This window comes from Littorina saxatilis, linkage group LG14 (genome assembly GCF_037325665.1).
Source record: "Littorina saxatilis isolate snail1 linkage group LG14, US_GU_Lsax_2.0, whole genome shotgun sequence".
Lineage (NCBI taxonomy): Eukaryota > Metazoa > Mollusca > Gastropoda > Littorinimorpha > Littorinidae > Littorina > Littorina saxatilis.
The window spans coordinates 20,810,891-20,834,544 of NC_090258.1; the positions used below are offsets into that span (position 1 = coordinate 20,810,891).

Sequence of the window (23,654 nt, forward strand, 5' to 3'; positions counted from 1 at the left end):
AGGAGGCGGTTTGGTACAAGAGAACCTTAGAGGCCACAGCCTCGGCCGTCTAAAGAATCTGTGTGTCTGGAGGCACATTTGGTTTCTGAGGTTCAAGCGGAGCTGTTGCCTCTGCTCCCAAGTTCCCGTGTCTGGAGGCGTTTTTGGTATGGAAGCAAACCTGTAGGTTGGGGCCTCTGCCTTTCAGGATGCCAGGACTACAAAATGTGTGTCTTGGGACACATTTAGCTTAAGATTCCAGAAGTGGATCTGTGCTGTGCTGGGTCTGCTGCAAGCATGAATCATGAAAATTAACTTCATGACAATTGTTTAGCTTTACCACCAGGCTGCGACTCAGGTCAAAGACTTCAGGAACTCATTATTTTGACTCTTGATCTGCAGGTCAAGGAACTTGGTTATATACTTTCTATGAGCTTAGACACAAGAAAAATACACTTAATCAATCAATCAATATGAGGCTTATATCGCGCGTATTCCGTGGGTACAGTTCTAAGCGCAGGGATTTTTTTTTTATGCAATTTATATCGCGCACATATTCAAGGCGCAGGGATTTATTTATGCCGTGTGAGATGGAATTTTTTTACACAATACATCACGCATTCACATCGGCCAGCAGATCGCAGCCATTTCGGCGCATATCCTACTTTTCACGACCTATTATTCCAAGTCACACAGGTATTTTGGTGGACATTTTTATCTATGGCTATGCCTATACAATTTTGCCAGGAAAGACCCCTTTGTCAATCGTGGGATCTTTAACGTGCACACCCCAATGTAGTGTACACGAAGGGACCTCGGTTTTTCGTCTCATCCGAAAGACTAGCACTTGAACCCACCACCTAGGTTAGGAAAGGGAGGAGAAAATTGCAAACGCTCTGACCCAGGGTCGAACTCGCAACCTCTCGCTTCCGAGCGCAAGTGCGTTACCACTCGGCCACCCAGTCCAGAGAGACACTGCTTTCCATGACCTCGGATATCAAACAGACACCCTTCAATTCAATCAATATGAGGCTTATATCGCGCGTATTCCGTGGGTAAAGTTCTAAGCGCAGGGATTTTTATTTTTTTATTTAAAATTTTTATTTAGGAAGGATCAATTGTGAATACCAGATGATATGCATGAGACGGAAGGAAACTTTGAAAGGGAATAACAACATCAGGCATGGGAATGGCTGAGAGAGAAAAAACATCTGAAATATAGGAGGGTGCGGGAGGGTGCGGGGGCATGCCCCCCCCCCCCCCCCCCAAAAAAAAAAAAAGTTTTTAGGTATACAATCAAAATCAACGAAATCGAAGTTTTAGCACAAAATCAAGCTTTTTTCTCATAACTAGCAGGAATCTTACCTGCAACTTTAAGAAAAATCTTAGGTAATGCCAATGCAGGGATGCATAGTTGATATACCGGGTAATATAAAAAGCTCTTGCAATTTTGACTTTTTTTTCCGTCTGAATTTTTTTTCCCCTTCTGTTATTTCATTTCTCCAAACTATACGGCAGTCGACAGGAGTTGGAGAAAACAACAACATTTATCACCAGTGCTGGACTGATTGTGTAACCTCTGCGAACGCCAAGAAGAAGAAGAAGTTATTTCATTTCTAAACCTCAGAAATGAGCGGATCTGAGGACCATTCCCATGCCTGAACATAACAGCTTATAGAGACCTATCGTGAATTACCAGATGGTATGCATGACACGGAAGAAAACTTTGTAACAGAATAACCACATAACAGCAGCAGTGCAAAATAACAAACAGAAACATGAAAAGAAATATCAACAAGTCGCGTAAGGCGAAAATACAACATTTAGTCAAGTAGCTGTCGAACTCACAGAATGAAACTGAACGCAATGCAACGCAGCAAGACCGTATACTGGTAGCATCGTCAGTCCACCGCGCACGGCAAAGGCAGTGAAATTGACAAGAAGAGCGGGGTAGTACTTGCGCTGAGAAGGATAGCACGCTTTTCTGTACCACTCTTCGTTTTAACTTTCTGAGCGTGTTTTTAATCCAAACATATCATATCTATATGTTTTTGGAATCAGGAACCGACAAGGAATAAGATGAAAGTGTTTTTAAATTGATTTGGACAATTTAATTTTGATAATAATTTTTATATTTTTAATTTTCAGAGCTTGTTTTTAATCCAAATATAACATATGTATATGTTTTTGGAATCAGAAAATGATGGGGAATAAGATGAACGTAAATTTGGATCGTTTTATAAAAAAATTTTTTTTTTTACAATTTTCAGATTTTTAATGACCAAAGTCATTAATTAATTTTTAAGCCACCAAGCTGAAATGCAATACCGAAGTCCGGGCTTTGTCGAAGATTACTTGACCAAAATTTCAACCAATTTGGTTGAAAAATGAGAGCGTGACATTGCCGCCTCAACTTTCACGAAAAGCCGGATATGACGTCATAAAAGACATTTATCGAAAAAATGAAAAAAACGTCTGGGGATTTCATACCCAGGAACTCTCATGTCAAATTTCATAAAGATCGGTCCAGTAGTTTAGTCTTAATCGCTCTACACACACACACAGACAGACACACACACACACGCGCACGCACATACACCACGACCCTCGTCTCGATTCCCCCCTCTACGTTAAAACATTTAGTCAAAACTTGACTAAATGTAAAAAGAACACAAATATTAACCTATGGCCATGACCTTACTCCCCCCACCATTCTCATTGACAACGACTAGAATCCTGCAGCTAAGTGAATTGCGGTAGTAAATCACCAATCATGAATGAGATCATCACACAAGACTTTTTTCTCTCAAACATTGCATAAGTACACACAGACACGTGCGCACGCACGCACGCATGCACACACGCATGTGTAAAGCCGAGCGGTCTTAGCTTCACATTAACTCTAACTGTCTGTGTCTGTGTCTTAGATGTTATTCGTGTTTGAAGGTCATTTGTCAGGATGGCAATCACACGACAGGACAAACAGACACACAGAATATAAACTCAAGAAGAGGCAGGTAAAGTTCAAAATTGTATTGCATCAAAACAAATCATAAAAACAACTCAATACAAGGCGTAGTTCTTTTCAGAAAATATATCTGTACATTGGTTCACTCTATTCCTGTAATTTTCCTACTACTCGAAAAATATTTTAAGTCCTAAAATGGCTGAAAATTTGGGCATGACCCGTAGGTACCCTTAGCAAAATACGCTACTGAAAGCAATATCCTATGTCCTAAAATGGCTGAAAATTTGGGCAGAGGTTCGGGGCCTGAGTAAAAATAAAGTAAAAGAGTAAAGCGACGCCACTTTACTCGCCGTGTGGTAACCTGGGACTGCGGAACGTTTTTTGTTAACCCTGTCAGTTCAGTCCACAGGGCGGAGTCCGGTATACCATTTAGACACTTAAGCCAGGTTGGTTGCCAAAACTCCGGAGGACAGTTTTAGAGATAACAACAAATACTTTGTACTAGGTTGGGAACATCCCACAACCGTTCGGTACTAAGGTTGCCTCCCACAACCTTTTCCACAGGCACAGAAGCAATGCTGTAACTCTAAGTGGGAAGTCCGGTATACCATTTAGACACTTAAGCCAGGTTGGTTGCCAAGACTCCCCCGAACCTTGAAAACTAACAGCTTATATACCTTCCATGACTGTCCCTGACGTCACAGCTAAGGAACCAATGAAAACGTCGCACTGGGATCACATAACAAAATGGGGAGGGAGGGGGGAGAGTTTCGAGGCTGGTATCAGTCTCCCTACAAGCTACAGTTAAAACCCCTCAAACATACACAAAAACTCCTGTACTAAGAAAACTACATCAAAAACGCTATAAAGATATACATCAATAAAATGGAGATTCTACGACGCATCATTTGATACCAAACACTCATTGGTTATCAACACTGTGAACAAAGTGCAAAACCTCTGACTATTATCTCGCAAAATAGTCATGTCACACCAAAAATGTATGCAGTTACAAGTTAACCACAGTCAAACACAGTGTATATTCAACAGGCTTCTCATATGTAGATGATAAACATAAAATCTACATTCTACTAAACAAATGAATACAGACTACATGTTTATATTGAATACATGGGTAAAAGAAAGAATGATATACATGTAAAAGCTACATAAAAGACGAAAGAGAGAGAGAGAGAGAGAGAGAGAGAGAGAGAGAGAGAGAGAGAGAGAGAGAGAGAGAGAGAGAGAGAGAGAGAGAGAGAGAGAGAGAGAGAGAAAGAAAGAGAGAGAGAGAGAGAGTGTGTGCGTGTGTGTTCGTCTGTGTGTACCAAGTATTATTCAACATGGAAGTAAAGAATCAAGTCAAGCTGGAAAGGAGGGTTGGGGGGGGGAAAGGTGAGAGTTGGATGTCGAAAAACAATGCTTTCGCGGGCGGTCCACGTGCTCAAAATTAAGCCGTAGCGATTTAGTGACCTAGGGTTCATATCCCGTCAGTCAAGCCGGCGCCATCGTGTCAAAACCAATTAACCAATTAATTCTACCGCAAGAGAACAATAGAAAAGTACTATATCATCCTTATCTCCGAACAATTTACTAGGGGAAAGAACAAATATGATTTTAGAGTGTGAATCTTAATTCCACACCGTTTCGATACTAACCTAGATAATATATTCTGCTCTCTACACTTTCTCTTCTTCCTCACTCTATAAACTTTAAGAAGAAAATTGCATATGGAGAAAAGACCAAAAAAATATTCATGTAGTCGCTTTTCTCCACAATGCCCCCCTCCACAAAAACAGTTTGCCCTCAAACTGAAAATGACCGAGGGTATTAAAACTTCTTGAAGCAGAAGCAAAAATATAGTCCTGCTGCTAAGTATACATCAAACACTATAAGTACCATCGTTTTACACAAAGCAAAAATCATATTTACAGAAAACCAGTAAAACACCAATATCCTCCTTCTTTTTCTTCTGACACCAAATGTAAAAAAAACCGAGCGGAAGGATAAGATTTGCGTTAGAAACACCATTAGTAACGCCGAACCAACAAACTCTGTCCGTTCTTATTGGATTCCAACTCAAAAATAGTGAATTTGGCCCAAACCAAATAAAAACACCTCTCTCAGCTTCTCAGTTCTATTATCATAATAAATTTCAAGCAGAAAAAGAAAAAAATATATTGTTACAAAAAAATATTAGAATTATGCGATTATAATTTCTTTCACCGACAACAAAAGGAGGGACGTTAAAAAAAACGTCGAAATAATTTGTTTCTTCGCGACCTTCCCAATGAAATAAGTGATGTATTTTACAGGTTACAGTAAAAACAACGAAAACAAAAAAAACTGTTATAGTGACACAAAGTTGTTATAAAAGAACGTTAGACTTTCCACTCTAGTCTTCTGTTCCATTAAAAAAAAACAACCACACACCGATTTACTTCGCCATGGTTACTCAGCATTGAAATCAAAAACATGTGTAAACGAAATTCCCAGCAACATTCAAAAGAGATAACAACCAACAAAACCAGATTTCTCAAACGTATTCATGTTCGCCATTTCAGCAAGTACGAGAAACCTTTTATAGAATAAAAAGACAAAATGTATACTCTTACCAGTCGTAAGTGTACATGAACACCGCATCTGTTGTCCGTCCCCATCGTAGCAGTCTTTGAATCGCACACACACAACGCGGTAACTCCTCTAACGTCTGTCTTTCTCCTTCTTTTGAAAACAATCCTAATTGACTCTTGAAATCGATTAAAGCAATGTCTTTGGCGCTCGAAATAATAAAACCTTCGATCGTTGACCTCATCGTTGTTGGAGTTGTGGCGACATCACGGATGCGGCGTTGACGACGATGATGTTACGTCGCTCTGACGTCATCTCGTCACAGCATCGGCGTCGACATCGGCTGGCGCGTCCTCGCGGCGCCAGACAGCTCCCTCCGTCACAGCAACGACATCAACATCGACTGGCGCGTCCTCGCGGCGCCAGACAGCTACCTCCGTCAGGCTCATGACTGTGGGGCAGGATCACACACATCTGTCTGGACCCCTCTGGAAACTGTGATGGGGTTCCATGGTTCGGCCGCCCATGTGGAACGCAGAACGTATATCACCCCATCCGGCATAATAGCACGCTCCTCCTTAATGACCAAACTGGCCGAGCGTGTCGGATACCGAATTTTAGGGGTGATCTTCCTGGCCTCCTCCCGTACCCGACGCAGAATGTAGGCCGGGTGTTCGATGGAATATTGGGAAGGCGCTCCGAGAAACCTTAGTCGAGGGTCTATCTGTTCCTCCCACCTGGACTCTTCAATCGGGCCCGGACGTCGCCACACTGGTCCATCGTCATTGCCGTTAGACAGTAGCAGGTCCACCGCTGGTTCTTCCACCTTGTCATGGATCGCCACGGGTCCGCTGTCGACGGCCAGCAGAGTCGCCTGTTCCTCGGGTGATGCAATGTTTATCCCGTCAGTCCTTGGACAATCATCTTCGTCTGCCGATGACAGTGTGACAATTTCGATGGTGTGGTCCGACGCTACTGGCTGATCATAGTGTTCCCACACGTCCTCCTCAGCCTCAGCACGTGATGTTGAGGGGATAGGAGAAGTCCTCAATGTGGTTGGGCGAATAGTTCCAACCAGCGCTCCTCTCCCAAAGTCACAGGCCGGTGTACGGGGCCCGTCCTCGTCACTATCGTCGCTGATCCCTAATACTTTATTTGCGATTGTATCTGCTCTCAGTAGTTCAGCATCGATGTCGAATAAATCGACCTTGTCTTTCTTTATACGCACTCTTCTCTCGTGAATGTTTTTTTCATGCCGATTCCTTTTTGACATCCTAATAAAATGTTTGTCACAATACTTGCATTGGTAAAAAACCATCTCTTGCCTTCCACGGTGCCAACCCGAGTGACTGAATTTCAGAAAATGACTATCCTAGACACGGATGGAGGAGAGGGTATCCCCCCATCCCTTTTTATTGTTCCACTTATTAATATGCTACGATGCGTCCCACCGTCACGCCGTCTTGCTTGTCAGCGCGGTGTTGAGTTGCTTTACTAAGCAACGCAAGGGATGCCACCACGCGCCGCTAACCCTAGGGTGACCATCTGTCAGCGGTGTTCAGCGGCGTAGTTCAAAGGGCGGGCGTCTGAGGTTACTCGTCATGTTTCCACCGGATCAAAGGTTGCGTTGTTGTTGTGCCGCCGTAGATTCGGAGTTTGATTTTTAAGATGATGTGAGGTTCTGTGTTCCTCTCTTTGACAACTCTCTCGGTCTCTGCAATAAGTTTATGGATTGGTGACCGATGCGTGTCTTCGGGACCCCTCGTTGTAATCTAAGTCCCCTTCTGAGAAGTCCATCTCTCAGGCTCCCTCGCTGCTGGATGCACTTAGCTCTCCAGTTGATCAGCCCACCCGACCTATGTGGCCGCATAGGTCCAGCACACGCCGCTCAAACCGCTCTTTCGGTTATGCTTGCCTTGCCTGCCCTCTGGTAGGTCTTCCGTACCATACCCGCCAGTGCCACCTAGTGTGACACCAGGTCAAGACGGTTCCCAATCCAATCCCCCGCAGGTTGTAGGACTACACCCATGGCAGAGTGTATATGACTCTTCTGTAGTAAGTTGTTGCAACAAGAAAAAAACCAAATGTTTCATCAGCTCCGGCCGGACGCTGTTGACTCATCGTGAACCCCTCAATCTCCTCTAATGGTCAAATCTCAGTCTATCAGGCGGACGACGAGTCCTGCTGGTTCGCCGTAGCTTCGTTGTCGCCCCTGTTGTCATCTGCATCTCTCTGTGACTGTTGTCTGTCTCGACACTCGTCATTTCCTGATCCATCCCCACATCAGGCTCTGTCTGGGTCCCCTTTTGATTCTCCACATCATTGTAGATCCAGCTTATGGGCGGGTTCTCTGTGTAGAACGGCTTCAAGTGGTCAACATGCACGACGAGAGATGTGGCGTCCTTGCTTGACTGAATCTCATAGTTGACCTCACTTGTCTTGCCCAGCACCAGGTAGGGACCGACATATCTTGAGTTCAGTTTGTTTTTGTTCAGATTTGGGGGATAAAATCTGAGCACCCATTGACCTCTCTCAAAAAGTCTCTCCCTTGCGCCTTTGTCATAGTTCCTTTTCTGCCTCTCTGCCGCTTTTTGAAGATGTTCTCGGGCAAAGTCGAAGCTGGCCGCCGTCGTTTGTCTCACCCATTCGACATACTCAACAGGACAAAGATGAGTTGGAGTGGCTGGCTCTGTCCCGTACATGAGGTCGATAGGCAGGGTGATCTCACGACCCATCATCAGCAGGTTCGGGCTGCAGCCTGTACTGTCGTGCCTCGTGGAGTTGTACGAGCAAAGAATGTAAGGCAAGTGATGGTCCCAGTCTTCCTTGTGATCATCGCAAAACTTTGACAGCATGTCTATCAGCGTACGGTTGAGTCTTTCAACCTGACCGTCAGACTGTGGGCGATATGGTGATGTCCTCGTTTTCTTCGCCTCCAGCAGGTCGCACAATCGCAGAAACAGTTCTGATTGGAATTCGGGCCCCTGGTCGGTGTGGATGACTCTAGGTATGCCGAATATCAAGAAGAATCGCGTGACCAAGACATCGGCTACCGTGTAGGCCTGGTGGTCGGCCAGAGCATAAGCTTGACTCCACTTGGTGAAGTAATCACTGACCACCAGCACACATGTGTTACCGTTCTCCGTAGTCGTTGGGAAGCTGAGGATGTCCATGGCAATGCGACCAAAAGGTTCAGCTGCAATGTCTTGTTGAAGAGGGGTTCTGGCTGGTCCACTTCTTTGCTTTCGAAACTGGCATTGTTCGCAAACTTGGCACCACCTTTCAATGTCGTTTTTTTGTTGTGGCCACCAGAAGCGATGCTGAACGAGGGCAGCTGTCCTCTTGATTCCCTGATGTCCTCCCAGTCTGGTATGATGAAGCTGATCGAAGACCTTGCGTCTGATTTCGTGTGGCGCTAACACTTGATACTGACGAACTGGATGTGACTCTGACGGCAGCCATCGTACCAGCAACCCGTCTTTTATGTCGAGTCGCGCCCACTGCGTCCAGTAGATGCGCATCTCGGCCGCCTGGTTCTTCACAGCGGCCCATGGTGGTCGTCGGCCGGCCATCTTCCAGGTTTTGACCGTTTTCATAACTTCGTCTTCATCCTGCATTCCGCAGAGCTCAGCTTCCGTCACGGTCTGTAGCCAGCAATCATTTCGGTCTGCAGGCTTCTCCCGCTGTTGGTCACGTGCCCCTTTTCTGTTGCCTGAAGGTTGTCTGACGTCATGCACTGCCCGCAGAAATGCCGTCTGTTCTTCCTGCTTTTCCTTTCTCTCGCAATGGTTGCAGTCTTCCTGGTGACACGGGCGTCGAGACAGGGCATCTGCGTTGGTGTGCTTCTTGCCTGGTCTGTGTTCAATGTTGAAGTCATAGGTGCCCAGCAGCTCTAGCCATCGGGCAAGCTGTCCCTCTGGGTTCTTGAACGACAACAGCCATCTCAAAGCGCCATGATCTGTCCTAACTTTGAAATGCGCCCCGTACAGAAAATGGTGACAGTGTTTTACTGAGTCCACCACCGCCAACAGCTCCCGTCTTGTTACGCAGTAATTCTTTTCCTGTGCCGATAGCCCTCGGCTATAGAACAAGATCACTTTTTCTTCGCCGTCTTGGACCTGTGATAGGACAGCGCCGATCGCTGCGCCTGACGCGTCTGTGTCGATGACAAAAGGCCCTTCTTCTTTGGGGTATGCCAGTATCGGAGCCGTAGTTAAAGCTTGGACCAGAGTGTCTTTCGCAGTTTGACACTCTTCTGTCCACTGGAAAGTAGCTTTCTTTTCTGTCAGTCGATGAAGAGGCCTCGCGATGTCAGCAAAACCGCGGACGAATCTTCGGTAATAGCTGCAAAGCCCCAGGAAGCTTCTGACGTCTGTCACCGTCTTAGGAGTCGGCCAATTCTGTACGGCTTCTGTTTTTTTCAGATCCGTCTTCACGCCTTCGTTGGAGACAACATGCCCCAAAAATTCGACCTCCTTCCTGAAGAGACGACATTTTTTCGGCGACAGCTTTAGCCCAACGTCTTGTAGTCGGTTGAGGACCTTCTGCAGGTTGTCCAAGTGACCTTGGAAGTCTCGAGCATGGACTATCAGATCGTCTAAGTAGATGAGCACAGCTACTTGGTCCAAGCCCTTGAAAACCATTTCCATTAACCGCTGGAATGTGGCTCCAGAATTCGACAAACCCATGGGAAGCACGGTGAACTGCCACAGCCCTCCATGGGTGACGAAGGCCGTCTTCTCTGAGTTCTCCGGATCCATCTCCACCTGCCAGTAGCCGCTTGCCAGATCGAGAGTAGAGAACCAACAGGAACCTTCAAGAGCGTCCAGGGTATCGTCGATCCGCGGCAACGGAAAAGAGTCTTTTCTCGTGACTGCGTTGAGACGTCTGTAATCTATGCAAAACCGCAGGGAACCGTCCTTCTTTCCAACCAGGACCACAGGTGATGCCCAAGGGCTGCAAGACGGTTCGATGACTCCCAGTCTCAGCATTCTCTTGATCTCTTCTTCTGCGGCAGCTTTCTTGGCCCGCGGGAATCGACGGGGTGCCTGTTTGATTGGTGCAGCCTCGCCCGTGAAGATCCGATGTCTAACAAGGCCTGTCCTCCCTAAATCTTCTTTATTCTCAACGAAGGCTTTCGTGTTGTCCTGCAAAAACCGCAGTAGTTTCGCTTCTTGCTCCGCATTTATCTCCCCCGTGCTGTCTTTGAATAACGTTTGTAGTGCTGGCGACAGATCTGTAACGTCACTCGAGGGAGGCTGGACGGATACACTCCGCAAATATGCAGGTACAGGGCTGCCGTTGTTGATTGGTTCCATCACGTTCAGGGCCGTCTCGCACACCCCAAGCGTCGTGCCCTTCCTCAACAGCTGGTCTTCGTGAGAAAGGTTGGCAACGCGGATTGGAACGCGTTCTCCCCATGGCACCAGCGACCTGGCAATCAGCAGTCCCTGGCGAAAAGCCAGGCCTCTGTCGGCCTCCAGAATCAAAGGTTCGTCGCTCGGGTCTGTCTTACAATCGCCCTCCACGATCATTTCTGTCCCCGCCGGCACCATTACGTCTTCGGCTGCTTGGATTTTGCAGACTGCATCACGATATTGGTCCCACTCGTCATCCGTCGTATCGATTGCTAGTTCGATGTTTTTCTTCCTGGCGTCGAGGATACAGTTGAAGCGGGTGAGGAAGTCATACCCGATGATCAATTGTACGTTCATTGGAGCCACCATGAACCTGTGGATGACGATGTGGCTCCCTGCGACTTTAATTTTGAAGTCAGCTTGACCCTTCACTGAGACCAGTTGCCCGTTTGCTACAGTCAGGTGCAGTTGGACTGGTCGAAGACTTGGCTTGTTGTTCTCTGGTAGCCGGTCATAGACGTCTGGATGCATGATGGATATCGAGGCCCCCGTATCTATTAGTGCAATTAACTTGTCTTGTCCTATTTCTACTGCTACATATGGTCCGCCCTTCTCCTTTTGGTCGAATGTTTCAGTGTCAGGTCGTTCGTCTTCTTCTTCTTCTCCAGCCGACACGTGACCTCCGGTGTCGACTACTGCTCGTTTCCCGACTTCCGGTTACGTCCCTGTGCCTGCGGTTGTGTTCTCCTCAGTCCTTCGATCCGTTCGGCACAATTCTCGATCAGGTGCAGAGGGCTGTTACAGAAATAGCATTTGCGTCTGTTGTCTTTGTCTTTCGTAGTATTATCCTTGGCGTTTGTCTTCTCTTGTACAAGATAGAGCTCTGGTTCGTCTTTTGCTCGCCGTCTGGACCGAGCTTTCTTGAATGACTCAAACTGAGTCGCCAGAGTGACCGCCTCTTCTACCGTAGTCGGCCTTCCTTGAAGAACGGCCCACTCCATGTCGCCGTCGGCCAAGCTATCCAGAAAGCTTGTCACAGTCAACTGTTCCCAGAGCTCGCCTCTGGCAGTGGGGTAAGCTCTCCTGGTCATCCCCTTCAGGTCCAGGGCCAACGCCGACAGGGACTCGCCTCTTTTGCGGGTTCTGTTGCGGAGCGACGCTCTATGCATCTCTGTCTGATGACGTGGTTCAAATCTTGATTCAAGTGCGTCGACCAGAGCTCTGTAGTCTCCCCTCATGTCAGGGTCAAGTAGCGTCAACACGGAAACGGCTTGGTCCCTGAGAGATGCAGCCATCTCCATCGCACATCTTCCTTGCGACCAACCGTTCATTTTTGCCACGATCTCAAATTGGACCCGGAAGTCCCCGAAGCTTGACTTTCCGTCGAAGTTAGGTGGTTTTCTGTTGGTGCCTCGCTCCACCGGAGCTGTCTCCCGCAGATGATGTGGGTAGCCAAGATTCTGGCCACCCCAATCCCTCGTTGGTCGATCGATGTAATGACGTGTCGGCGAAGCCCAATGATGTGAAGAAACGTCTTTGTGAGGGCGATCAGGGCCTGTGCTCCTAGTCTCCCGTCCTGTGGGCGAAGCGAAACGATGAAGTGACTCCCCCTGGCGTTGAGGAGAATCATAGTCAAGGAGCTCGCTTCCCCGCGCCCGTATTGGCGAAAGGAGACGATGAGAGGGACGATCCTCTCCATCCGTCGATGAGATGTGTAGTCTGTCCAGTTGTCCCGTCGGTAAAGCGAAGTGATGCGACGAGCTGTCCCCTCGTCGAGAGAATGGGTAACCAGGGAGTTGGCCACCCTGTTCTCTCATCGGCGATCCTTGCCCAGTAGCTCCGGCGAGAAGCGTCTCGGCCTCCACCCAGTCATCGGCGAGGAGTCCCGTTCTGCTGCCCCAAGCGATCTCCTCGTCTCTGCGAGTCTGGTCGAACGCCCTGCTGTGACGGTCATCCTTCGCCGAGGCAAGCGTCTGTTGTGGTACAGCCCTGCCAGTCAGTTCGATCCCGCTGTCCAACGGAGGCAGGCGACGACCCTTGTCGTCAGTACCGCCTGACGCCCGCAGGTCTTCTTGTGAACCAAGGTCAGACATCTTGCTTCGCAGCAGTCCAGAAAAATAAACAGTCACTGGCTGAGTGACCGAGAAAAATAAAATAAAAACAAAGGGATGGGAAGGGATCTTCTCTTTCTAAGTAAAAATAAATAAAAAGCTACCAAAACCTACAATGAACCAATCTTTATCCCACTTCTGACACCATTTGTAAAGCCGAGCGGTCTTAGCTTCACATTAACTCTAACTGTCTGTGTCTGTGTCTTAGATGTTATTCGTGTTTGAAGGTCATTTGTCAGGATGGCAATCACACGACAGGACAAACAGACACACAGAATATAAACTCAAGAAGAGGCAGGTAAAGTTCAAAATTGTATTGCATCAAAACAAATCATAAAAACAACTCAATACAAGGCGTAGTTCTTTTCAGAAAATATATCTGTACATTGGTTCACTCTATTCCTGTAATTTTCCTACTACTCGAAAAATATTTTAAGTCCTAAAATGGCTGAAAATTTGGGCATGACCCGTAGGTACCCTTAGCAAAATACGCTACTGAAAGCAATATCCTATGTCCTAAAATGGCTGAAAATTTGGGCAGAGGTTCGGGGCCTGAGTAAAAATAAAGTAAAAGAGTAAAGCGACGCCACTTTACTCGCCGTGTGGTAACCTGGGACTGCGGAACGTTTTTTGTTAACCCTGTCAGTTCAGTCCACAGGGCGGAGTCCGGTATACCATTTAGACACTTAAGCCAGGTTGGTTGCCAAAACTCCGGAGGACAGTTTTAGAGATAACAACAAATACTTTGTACTAGGTTGGGAACATCCCACAACCGTTCGGTACTAAGGTTGCCTCCCACAACCTTTTCCACAGGCACAGAAGCAATGCTGTAACTCTAAGTGGGAAGTCCGGTATACCATTTAGACACTTAAGCCAGGTTGGTTGCCAAGACTCCCCCGAACCTTGAAAACTAACAGCTTATATACCTTCCATGACTGTCCCTGACGTCACAGCTAAGGAACCAATGAAAACGTCGCACTGGGATCACATAACAAAATGGGGAGGGAGGGGGGAGAGTTTCGAGGCTGGTATCAGTCTCCCTACAAGCTACAGTTAAAACCCCTCAAACATACACAAAAACTCCTGTACTAAGAAAACTACATCAAAAACGCTATAAAGATATACATCAATAAAATGGAGATTCTACGACGCATCATTTGATACCAAACACTCATTGGTTATCAACACTGTGAACAAAGTGCAAAACCTCTGACTATTATCTCGCAAAATAGTCATGTCACACCAAAAATGTATGCAGTTACAAGTTAACCACAGTCAAACACAGTGTATATTCAACAGGCTTCTCATATGTAGATGATAAACATAAAATCTACATTCTACTAAACAAATGAATACAGACTACATGTTTATATTGAATACATGGGTAAAAGAAAGAATGATATACATGTAAAAGCTACATAAAAGACGAAAGAGAGAGAGAGAGAGAGAGAGAGAGAGAGAGAGAGAGAGAGAGAGAGAGAGAGAGAGAGAGAGAGAGAGAGAGAGAGAGAGAGAGAGAGAGAGAGAGAGAGAGAAAGAGAGAGAGAGAGAGAGTGTGTGCGTGTGTGTTCGTCTGTGTGTACCAAGTATTATTCAACATGGAAGTAAAGAATCAAGTCAAGCTGGAAAGGAGGGTTGGGGGGGGGAAAGGTGAGAGTTGGATGTCGAAAAACAATGCTTTCGCGGGCGGTCCACGTGCTCAAAATTAAGCCGTAGCGATTTAGTGACCTAGGGTTCATATCCCGTCAGTCAAGCCGGCGCCATCGTGTCAAAACCAATTAACCAATTAATTCTACCGCAAGAGAACAATAGAAAAGTACTATATCATCCTTATCTCCGAACAATTTACTAGGGGAAAGAACAAATATGATTTTAGAGTGTGAATCTTAATTCCACACCGTTTCGATACTAACCTAGATAATATATTCTGCTCTCTACACTTTCTCTTCTTCCTCACTCTATAAACTTTAAGAAGAAAATTGCATATGGAGAAAAGACAAAAAAAATATTCATGTAGTCGCTTTTCTCCACACATGCACACACACTCTCTGAGTGAAGTGACACACTAAGAGACAAAAATTAATGTTCATAACAACATTACCTTCCACAACAACAACAACAACACAACCACCACCACCACCAACAACAACACAACCACCAACAAAAACAACACGACTACCAACAACAACAAAACGTCAACAACAACAACACCACCACTAACAACAACAACAACATGCATAACTCACCCAGCACCTATGACTTGCACCAGGTGTGTTGCAATATAGCCGTTCTTACTGCTTGTGTCCGATTCTGCACATGGCACACACGACAACTCCATTCAAAACAGGTTGTTACAACATTCTCCACAAATCAGATGTTAATGATAGCTGATAGTGATACCAATAAATGCACAACCTAGCGGTGACCAGTATTGGCATTAACTGGGAATTACCAGTATTTTACCAGTTGAAATGAGAAAATATCGAAACAAAATTGGCTGCCGGTATGACCTACCGGTTGATTTTTAGAACTACCGTTTTTTTTCACTGGTAAAACAACAAAACCAGTACCATACTCTGAGTTGGACTCTTACTGGTTCAAATGACCAGCCTTCTGTTTTTTGGGGGCTGTTTGCATCATAAAAGTTTGCGTACCGGTCTAAACAAATAATAGGGCCATCACTGAGTGACCCTACAACATGTGTTTGCTGCTGTCTGTTAACAGACTTGCATTTGTGTTTTACAAATTCATTCACGTGTGCATTTCAATACCTTGTGCAAACTGAACATGCAAAGCCCACTGTTAATTCACAGATCCGACTTTGTTGTACTTGCGTTCTTTTGAATTATACATACAGTACAGTGGAACCCCCCGTTTAAGACCTCCTAAAATCTGAGAAAATCAGGTCTTAAAATGGGGGTAATTTTATAGAGGTTATGAACAGAAAGTCTGAGAAAACAAAGTCTTAAAATGGGGGTAATTGGCTCACGTAAGTGTAGCCTATGCAATGCTAACTTTTGTCTGTCTGTATGTATGTCTGTGGTAGAAACTTTAACATTTGACTGAACACCGAAATACTAATTTTACCTGGTTATTATTCAAGCAACAGCTTCAAAGTATTGAAGCAGTGATCAACATTTCGTCGGCACGTATGTATAGTTAAGGGCTGTATCCAAAGAAAACGGGTGGTGGGGGGTTTTGGGGGGGTAAAAACAGCTGACGGGTTTGTGTCGTGTGTGGTATGTAGACCAGGTCAGGGGTCAAGGTTAGGTCAGATCGCGTGAAGGATTGTGGTGTGCACATTAAAGATCCCACGATTGACAAAAGGGTCTTTCCTGGCAAAATTGCTTACGCACAGTTAATAATTGTCTACCTATACCCGTGTGACTTGGAATAATAAGCCGTGAAAGGTAAATATGCGCCGAAATGGCTGCAATCTACTGGCCGTATAAAATTTCATCTCACACGGCATCACTGCAGAGCGCCTAGAACTGTACCCACGGAATATGCGCGATATAAGACTCATTGATTGATTGATTGATATAGATACAGTTATCACCGAGCGGCAGTTCGCCGATTTGGAGAAGACGACTCATGATTTCACATTGTTCGGTTTCGTAGCTCCAGAAAAATAGATAAAGAAGATACCAAAGGAGATTTCCTACAGGTTTATCTGCACAGCGTGTTTCCAATGTCTGCGCGAGGAAGCGCTGTCGAAAGCGCAGTGTTGATCTGGCCATCTGGCAGTCGTGTCCCCGTAAGTAGGCTACAGACAGACAGATCTAGATCTAGATTCTAGTGTCTCCCACTCTTGTACCGTGTCACCTATGCTTACTGTGTGTGTGTATGTGTGACGGAGTGATTGAGTTTGTGTTACTGTTTGTCGATTTCTTACGTGAGCCTTGAAGGCTTTCGCCTCTTGTTTTATAGAGGTTATGAACAGAAAGTCTGAGAAAACCAAATCTTAAAATGGGGGTAATTTTATAGAGGTTATGAACAGAAAGTCTGAGAAAACCAAATCTTAAAATGGGGGTAATTTTATAGAGGTTATGAACAGAAAGTCTGAGAAAACAAAGTCTTAAAGGGAGGAAGTCTTATATTAGGGTTCTCAAATAGGGGGTTCAACTGTACCTGTAGTTTACAAGTATTCCAGAGTCTGAGCAAATAATGGTAAAAGCAGGATGCACATGAATAACAGAGGAAAACCTGTTGCATGTTTTCATAGTCACCAAGCTTCTCTGTACTGTCTGTTAACACTTTCTACCCCACGGATGTTGACCAAGTTTTTTTTTTAGCCGAGACCAGCTGTGCTGCAGCAGGCCATTCAGAATTGTAGTAACTGTGTAGTAACTGTGTATCAACACGCTGGAATGCAGGCGTTAGTTGGACGTTACAGGAAGCGACTGAAGCTAACAGTCTGAGCGGATATATCCGTACCTGGTCAGATAGAGCCATATGAGTGGGTACGGATATATCCGTACCTGGGAGACAATGAGTTAAAGGAAGGGCGATACTCACATAACAAATACTTGAGTCAGTAGACTTTCACTATACCCTCAATGTCAATAAGAAACGACCATTTCATTTCTTCGTTGTCCCTGTTAGCTAATACACAAAGATGTAAAGGTTTAACTTTTATAACCTCAGTTATGGTCGGGTCCTGCGCTAACTTGGGCACATCAATTTATGTCAATTACTTGTTACTCCTAGTTCTGAGAGCAATAAATACTACCACAACCATCATCTACGTTACTTTCCAGGCGTACTTTTAATGAATATAAACTTACTTAAAAAATATAAGCAAGCTCTTTCTAATCACATGCACTAAATGGCACGACCAACAGTGCTGCTCCTGCAGTCATTTTTGTGCATGGGGAAGTCCTTGTGAGTCTTTTTGTGCATGGGGAAGTCCTTGTGAGTCTTTTTGTGCATGGGGAAGTCCTTGTGAGTCTTTTTGTGCATGGGGAAGTCCTTGTGAGTATTTTTGTGCATGGGGAAGTCCTTGTGAGTCTTTTTGTGCATGGGGAAGTCCTTGTGAGTCTTTTTGTGCATGGGGAAGTCCTTGTGAGTCTTTTTGTGCATGGGGAAGTCCTTGTGAGTCTTTTTGTGCATGGGGAAGTCCTTGTGAGTCTTTTTGTGCATGGGGAAGTCCTTGTGAGTCTTTTTGTGCATGGGGAAGTCCTTGTGAGTCTTTTTGTGCATGGGGAAGTCCTTGTGAGTCTTCGCCATGGCTAAAAGTAAATGTCTGCGAAAAAACACTGGAACCCCCCTTTTAAGACCCCCAAATTAAGACTTCCTCCCTTTTAAGACCCTGTTTTTTCAGATCTTCTGTTCATAACTTCTGTAAATTTACCTCCATTTTAAGACTCCCTCCTTTTAAAGACCTTGTTTTCTCAGATTTTTTAAGGTTTAAAAAGGGGGGGTTCCACTGTAGGCGCAAAAGCAGTACCGTATTTGACGGACTACAAGCCGCGACTTTAAAAAAAAAAAATCGCATTGCGGCTTATAAAAAGATGCGGCTGTACTTTCTGTATTTCTGTATTTGGTGTTTAACGTCGTTTTCAACCACGAAGGTTATATCGCGACGGGGAAAGGGGGGAGATGGGATAGAGCCACTTGTCAATTGTTTCTTGTTCACAAAAGCACTAATCAAAAATTGTTTGACTAAAATCTTTACAAAAATTGACTATATTCTATACAAGAAACACTGAACAAGGGTAAAAGGAGAAACAGAATCCGTTAGTCGCCTCTTACGACATGCTGGGGAGCATCGGGTAAATTCTTCCCCCTAACCCGCGGGGGGTAAAGATGCGGCTAAAACGTTACCTAAACTTGAATAGCATTCACCTAATGGAAGTCGCCGCGGATTTTCATATCGCTCGATTAGCAATTACCGGTACTTTATTAGCTCTCTCTCAAGACTCGGCGCTTTTCTCTTTCTTTCGCGAATCTTTGTTTGTCAACAAGTCGTCATGACAAGATAGCGTACAGAGAAACACCGGATGTATCAGGATCTTGTGCGCGTGAGATTTCGTTTTTTTGTGTCTCGCGATAGTTGGAGGAGCGAGAGCCGCCATGTTGTGTTTTCGTCTGCTCGAAATGTGCGCAAAAGTCGTAAATCATCCCAAAAAAGCTTATTCCGGGTGGGACTACATGTGTGTGTTGGTTACAAATTGTGTGTGTGATATTTTTCTTCAAACTTTTTCACTTTTCTTCTTTGTTTCACTTGTTTATTCTCGGAGCCGATTTCACCAAATACCGTACTTTCGTTTGCCTGGTTGTTTTGATTGATTGACACGATCTGATTATATTTTTTTCGACGGCGGCTAATAGAGAGACGCAGCCTATACGTGGCTTGTCCCATTTTTTTTTTTTAAAGTCTGGGGTGCGGCTTATAAATCCGTCTTGTAATCCGTCAAATACAGTACTTCATTCGGGATTTTTTTTTCCTCCCCATTTTGATGGACTTTTTGTCCATGCACAAACACCGCTAAAACTACCTTTAATTTGTTGTAAAATTTAGCTACAGGGCGTTATTTACTGCTGCTGTGAGTCTGAGTCTAGCAGGGAAGAGAAAACATTTTCTTGCTAATTTTTTTGACCCTGTCATCAGAAGCAAACATATTACCAGGCATGGGAATTGATAAAAGTAAAAAAGGCTGAACATTTTGAAGTAATAGCAAAGTCGACGACGCAAAGCGGCATCTGAACTCCAAGTTTGCCATTAAATTCAGTTTTAAGAACCATTTTTGCCTCCACAATTTATTTTTTCGGCAGACACTTTTGCTTTTTCATCGGAACAACAACAAAAAATCGGCGGAAATTTGCCTTTCGGCGGACAATTCCCATGCCAGATTACATGTATATTTTGTCCTAATAACAAAAGGACTGCGTCTTTAAGGTTAGAGAACATACCCGGCTGTGCGGTGTAGTATTTCTGGAAGGCGTCATCTTTGATGATTTCTGGGTACAGGAAAGTCAGATTCTTCAAGTCATGGATCCGATCGGCTAACCCTCGCACACTGAAGTCCTTGGCAATGTACGGTGCAAGGTTCCACACTTCTCGCTCACCTGTTTGGGAATAAATATGTGAATGAAATTGTGAGTGAAATTTAGAATAAATGAATGAGTGAATTAATGAATAAATGAATGAGTGATATAATGAATAAATGAATGAGGGAATTAATGCATAAACGAATGAGTGATTATCAGCAAATTCATAAAATTAATCAGAACTTAAAAAAAAAAAAATCTAAATTCTTTATTTTTGTTCATCATGCTAATTTCCTCAACTGAAATTCATAATCAAATATAATTATCTTAAATTTCTAATGGAGACTGCTATACACATTTTTGCAAAAAATAAAAAGAACATTAACATAATCAACCACTGCATGTAAATATTCAGAAATATATATCATACCAAACAAACAAGCATATACATTTATATTCATGTTTATTTTTTACGTTATACTAAACAAAAACCTTATCTATCTATCTATCTATCTATCTATCTATCTATCTATCTATCTATCTATCTATCTATCTATCTATCTATCTATATATACGGCTTGTGTGTGTGTGTGTGTGTGTGTGTTCGCGATGCACGGCCAAAGTTCTCGATGGATCTGCTTCAAATTTGGTGGGCATATTCAGGGAGACCCCGGACACAACCTGGTCGATGAAAATTTTCAACACGTGCTCTAAGGGTGGCGCGGTGAACCGATTTTGGTTTTTCTGTACATCCAGTAGATCCATTCCCAGTAACTCTTCCTTATCTTCTCCAGTGTTTTGCGCGTTTATCTCCCTTCCTTCGTGTGGCGTCAATCCCGTATGGTATTTGCAAGAATACTGAATGAGAAAGAGCTTCTTCAAAATCTGAAGTTTGATCTTCCGATCACAGCTACGGTATCATCCTCAACTCAGGTCAAAATGAGTACGGCTCATTATCTGAGATAACTGGCGATAGCCGTTGAGCGATGACTGATCAGAATGCTACGGTATGACAAGCAGCTTCAGATATTCCCGTTACCAGACCTGCCTACCCCTGAAATGTACCATGTGTAGTTTTGGGTGTGAAAATAAGGCAAATGTGTAGTTTGGCAGGTGAATGTGTAGTATTTCAATTTGATCAACCCAAACCGCAAAACAGAACAGTTACTTATACCGTACTAAAACAAACACTCAACACTCCAAACAAAACTATTACAATGTGAACAATACTCCTCATACAAATACAAACAAAGCCCCCACAAAAATACAAGCCAAGCATTAAGTTTATTTGATAAGAAAAAAAATTATTAACTAGTTTGGAACATTTGCATGGGTGAAACTGATCAGAATTAAAAATAAGGAAAATGAGGCCGGGGTCCAGGGGCCGCCCACGCCCTGGTGGGGTGCAGGGGCAACGCCCTCTTAGGGGGCCCAGGGGGGCGAAGCCCCCCGGAAGAAAACGAAAAATCAGGCTTTTTAAGGGTAAAAGTAGGCCTTTCCTGGTATCTCAAACACACAAATTTGCACAGTAAACAATGATAACAAATGCCAAGCTGTAGTCCGATAATTCGCGCGCTCAGGGAAACAAAGATTCAGCGATGTCCGGTCACTGTGTTAGAGAAAATACAGATCGGATCGCCGGCGATTTTTTTTTTAACAGATTTTCAAAATAAGGAATTCTTTATTTGACCAATTTCATTTGGCGGATTTCCGCCCTAAGGCGGAAAAGTTTCACCCATGCATTTGTTAAAAAAAAGCTATGTTGAGGGGTATGCAGTTCATATACAGTGGGACCCCCTATTCAAGACCTGTGACAATCTGAGAACATCAAGTCACAAAAAGTAGGGACTGGGAGTATGTGTATCAACATGAAGGCAAATTTGCATATAAACAGAACAGGTTTGCGTCGGCAATAATAATAATATCATATTAAATATGGCAGGTCATTGCCTCTGCTCTGGTTACCGATCTCTCAAAAGTGAGCTTGTCTTGGTCTTTTTTCCCTGGCACGGGTTTCTTCACAAAACAGTCCAATTTTTCCTCTGCTTTGGTCGAGATTTCTCGAATTCCTCATGAGAAGTGCTTTTCTTGTGGCGGTTACACGGTCGTAAAGCCCACTGTGCTTCTCTGAAAAAGCCGTGTTGCACACAGTGCAGTGGGCAAAATGCTTCCCTTTTCTCCACGAAACTAGGCATGGATGCTCCTCATAGTACTTTGGCAGAAAAGCCTTGCTGGGAGTTTGACCAAGCTTCTTTTTTTTGCTCCGTGGCGGTTGATCGCCAAAGTCTTCTGAATCCGTGTTCGTCGCTGTAGCCATTTTTTTCCCTCCAGAAAGAATGAGCTACGAAGTGACCGCGTTCAGAAAAGTATGTGCTGAAACGCCTGCGATAGTTGTAATAACAGCAGCAAGACCAACTGACTACGCTACTCTCGCGGGCGCCGGGCATGTTTTGCACGCAGTACACAACCGGTTAGTACAAATTATGGATCAGAACTCGCTCGCGTTTTTGCGTATTCAAAATGATTCAAAATGTCAAAATGTGCAGTCGAAACGAAACGTTTGCGTAGTATAAGACAAGCATGCGTAGTTGCGTAGTTTGGGGACCAAAATCGTAGTTTACTACGCTCAATGTGTAGTGTAAACAGGTCTGCGTTACTATTTTTAGAAGGTCACTGTCCAGAATGCTTTCCTTGCACCCGTTGTCCTCACTGTAAAAGTGCAAAGTTCGAATCTACTTATAGCCAGGCGAAAAATCCACTGTCATCTATCTATACAGCCTGTTCCAAAAGAAACGCAACCAACCTCGAAATGTGCGCAAAAGTCGTAAATCATCCCAAAAAAGCTTATTCTGGGCGGGACTACATGTGTGTGTTGGTTAAAAATTGTGTGTGTGATATTTTTCTTCAAACTTTTTCACTTTTCTTCTTTGTTTCACTTGTTTATTCTCGGAGCCGATTTCGCCAAATACCGTACTTTCGTTTGCCTGGTTGTTTTTATTGATTGACACGATCTGATTATATTTTTTTCGACGGCGGCTAATATAGTGACGCGGCCTATACGTGGCTCGTCCCAATTTTTTTGTTAAAAGTCAGGGGTGCGGCTTATAAAACGTTGCGTCTTGTAATCCGTCAAATACGGTACTGACCCCTCCCATCGTAATATTCTGCATCAAATTTGGTGGGCATATTCAGGTGGACCCCGGGCACAAACTGGTGGATGAAAATTTTCAACACGTGCTCTAAGCCGGCGAACCGCCACGCTGCATACTCTGTCTCGCGATTCACCCGGCAAAGCCGGGTATTCCTCTAGTCCTCAATATATTTCCAAATAATTTAAATCCTTTTACATGAAAAAAAGAGTTCCATATGATAAATTTCACCGACACAATATGTGGGTTCTTCTTTGCTGCTAGTCCCTTAATTTTAACCATTTTTCTTAAACTTTTTTTCGTTTTCTCACTAGATGAGTAAAACTCATCTTCAATTGCATCCAAGAAACAGTGTAAGCCCTGAACTGCATAAAAGAAAGTTAATTCATTTAGTTTTTATAGGTAAATTAAACTTGCCTGTCACACAAATATGTCGACCAAAAACGGGAATGGTCATACCCTGACTCATTGTACTGGAAGTTGGTCACACAAATGTGACCCTCCACCATGGAATGAGTCGCATGTC

The 23,654-nt window shown here is 44.4% G+C and overlaps 1 protein-coding gene across 4 annotated transcripts in view; it reads right to left on the reverse strand.

Annotated features, from left to right (window-relative positions):
• The window catches only part of LOC138947331 (signal transducer and activator of transcription 5B-like), a 115,584-nt gene that overhangs the window by 18,027 nt on the left and 73,903 nt on the right, over window positions 1-23,654 (reverse strand). For all 4 annotated transcript variants that reach the window (XR_011449620.1, XM_070318780.1, XM_070318779.1 and 1 more), the window contains exons 19-20: window positions 19,902-20,057; window positions 15,233-15,296 (exon numbers count right to left, since the gene is read on the reverse strand). Coding sequence is in view for 3 of the 4 variants with exons in the window: in XM_070318780.1 (XP_070174881.1) it covers window positions 15,233-15,296; window positions 19,902-20,057 (220 nt within the window). In the remaining variant the exon portion in view is untranslated. The remainder of the gene's footprint in view (window positions 1-15,232; window positions 15,297-19,901; window positions 20,058-23,654) is intronic.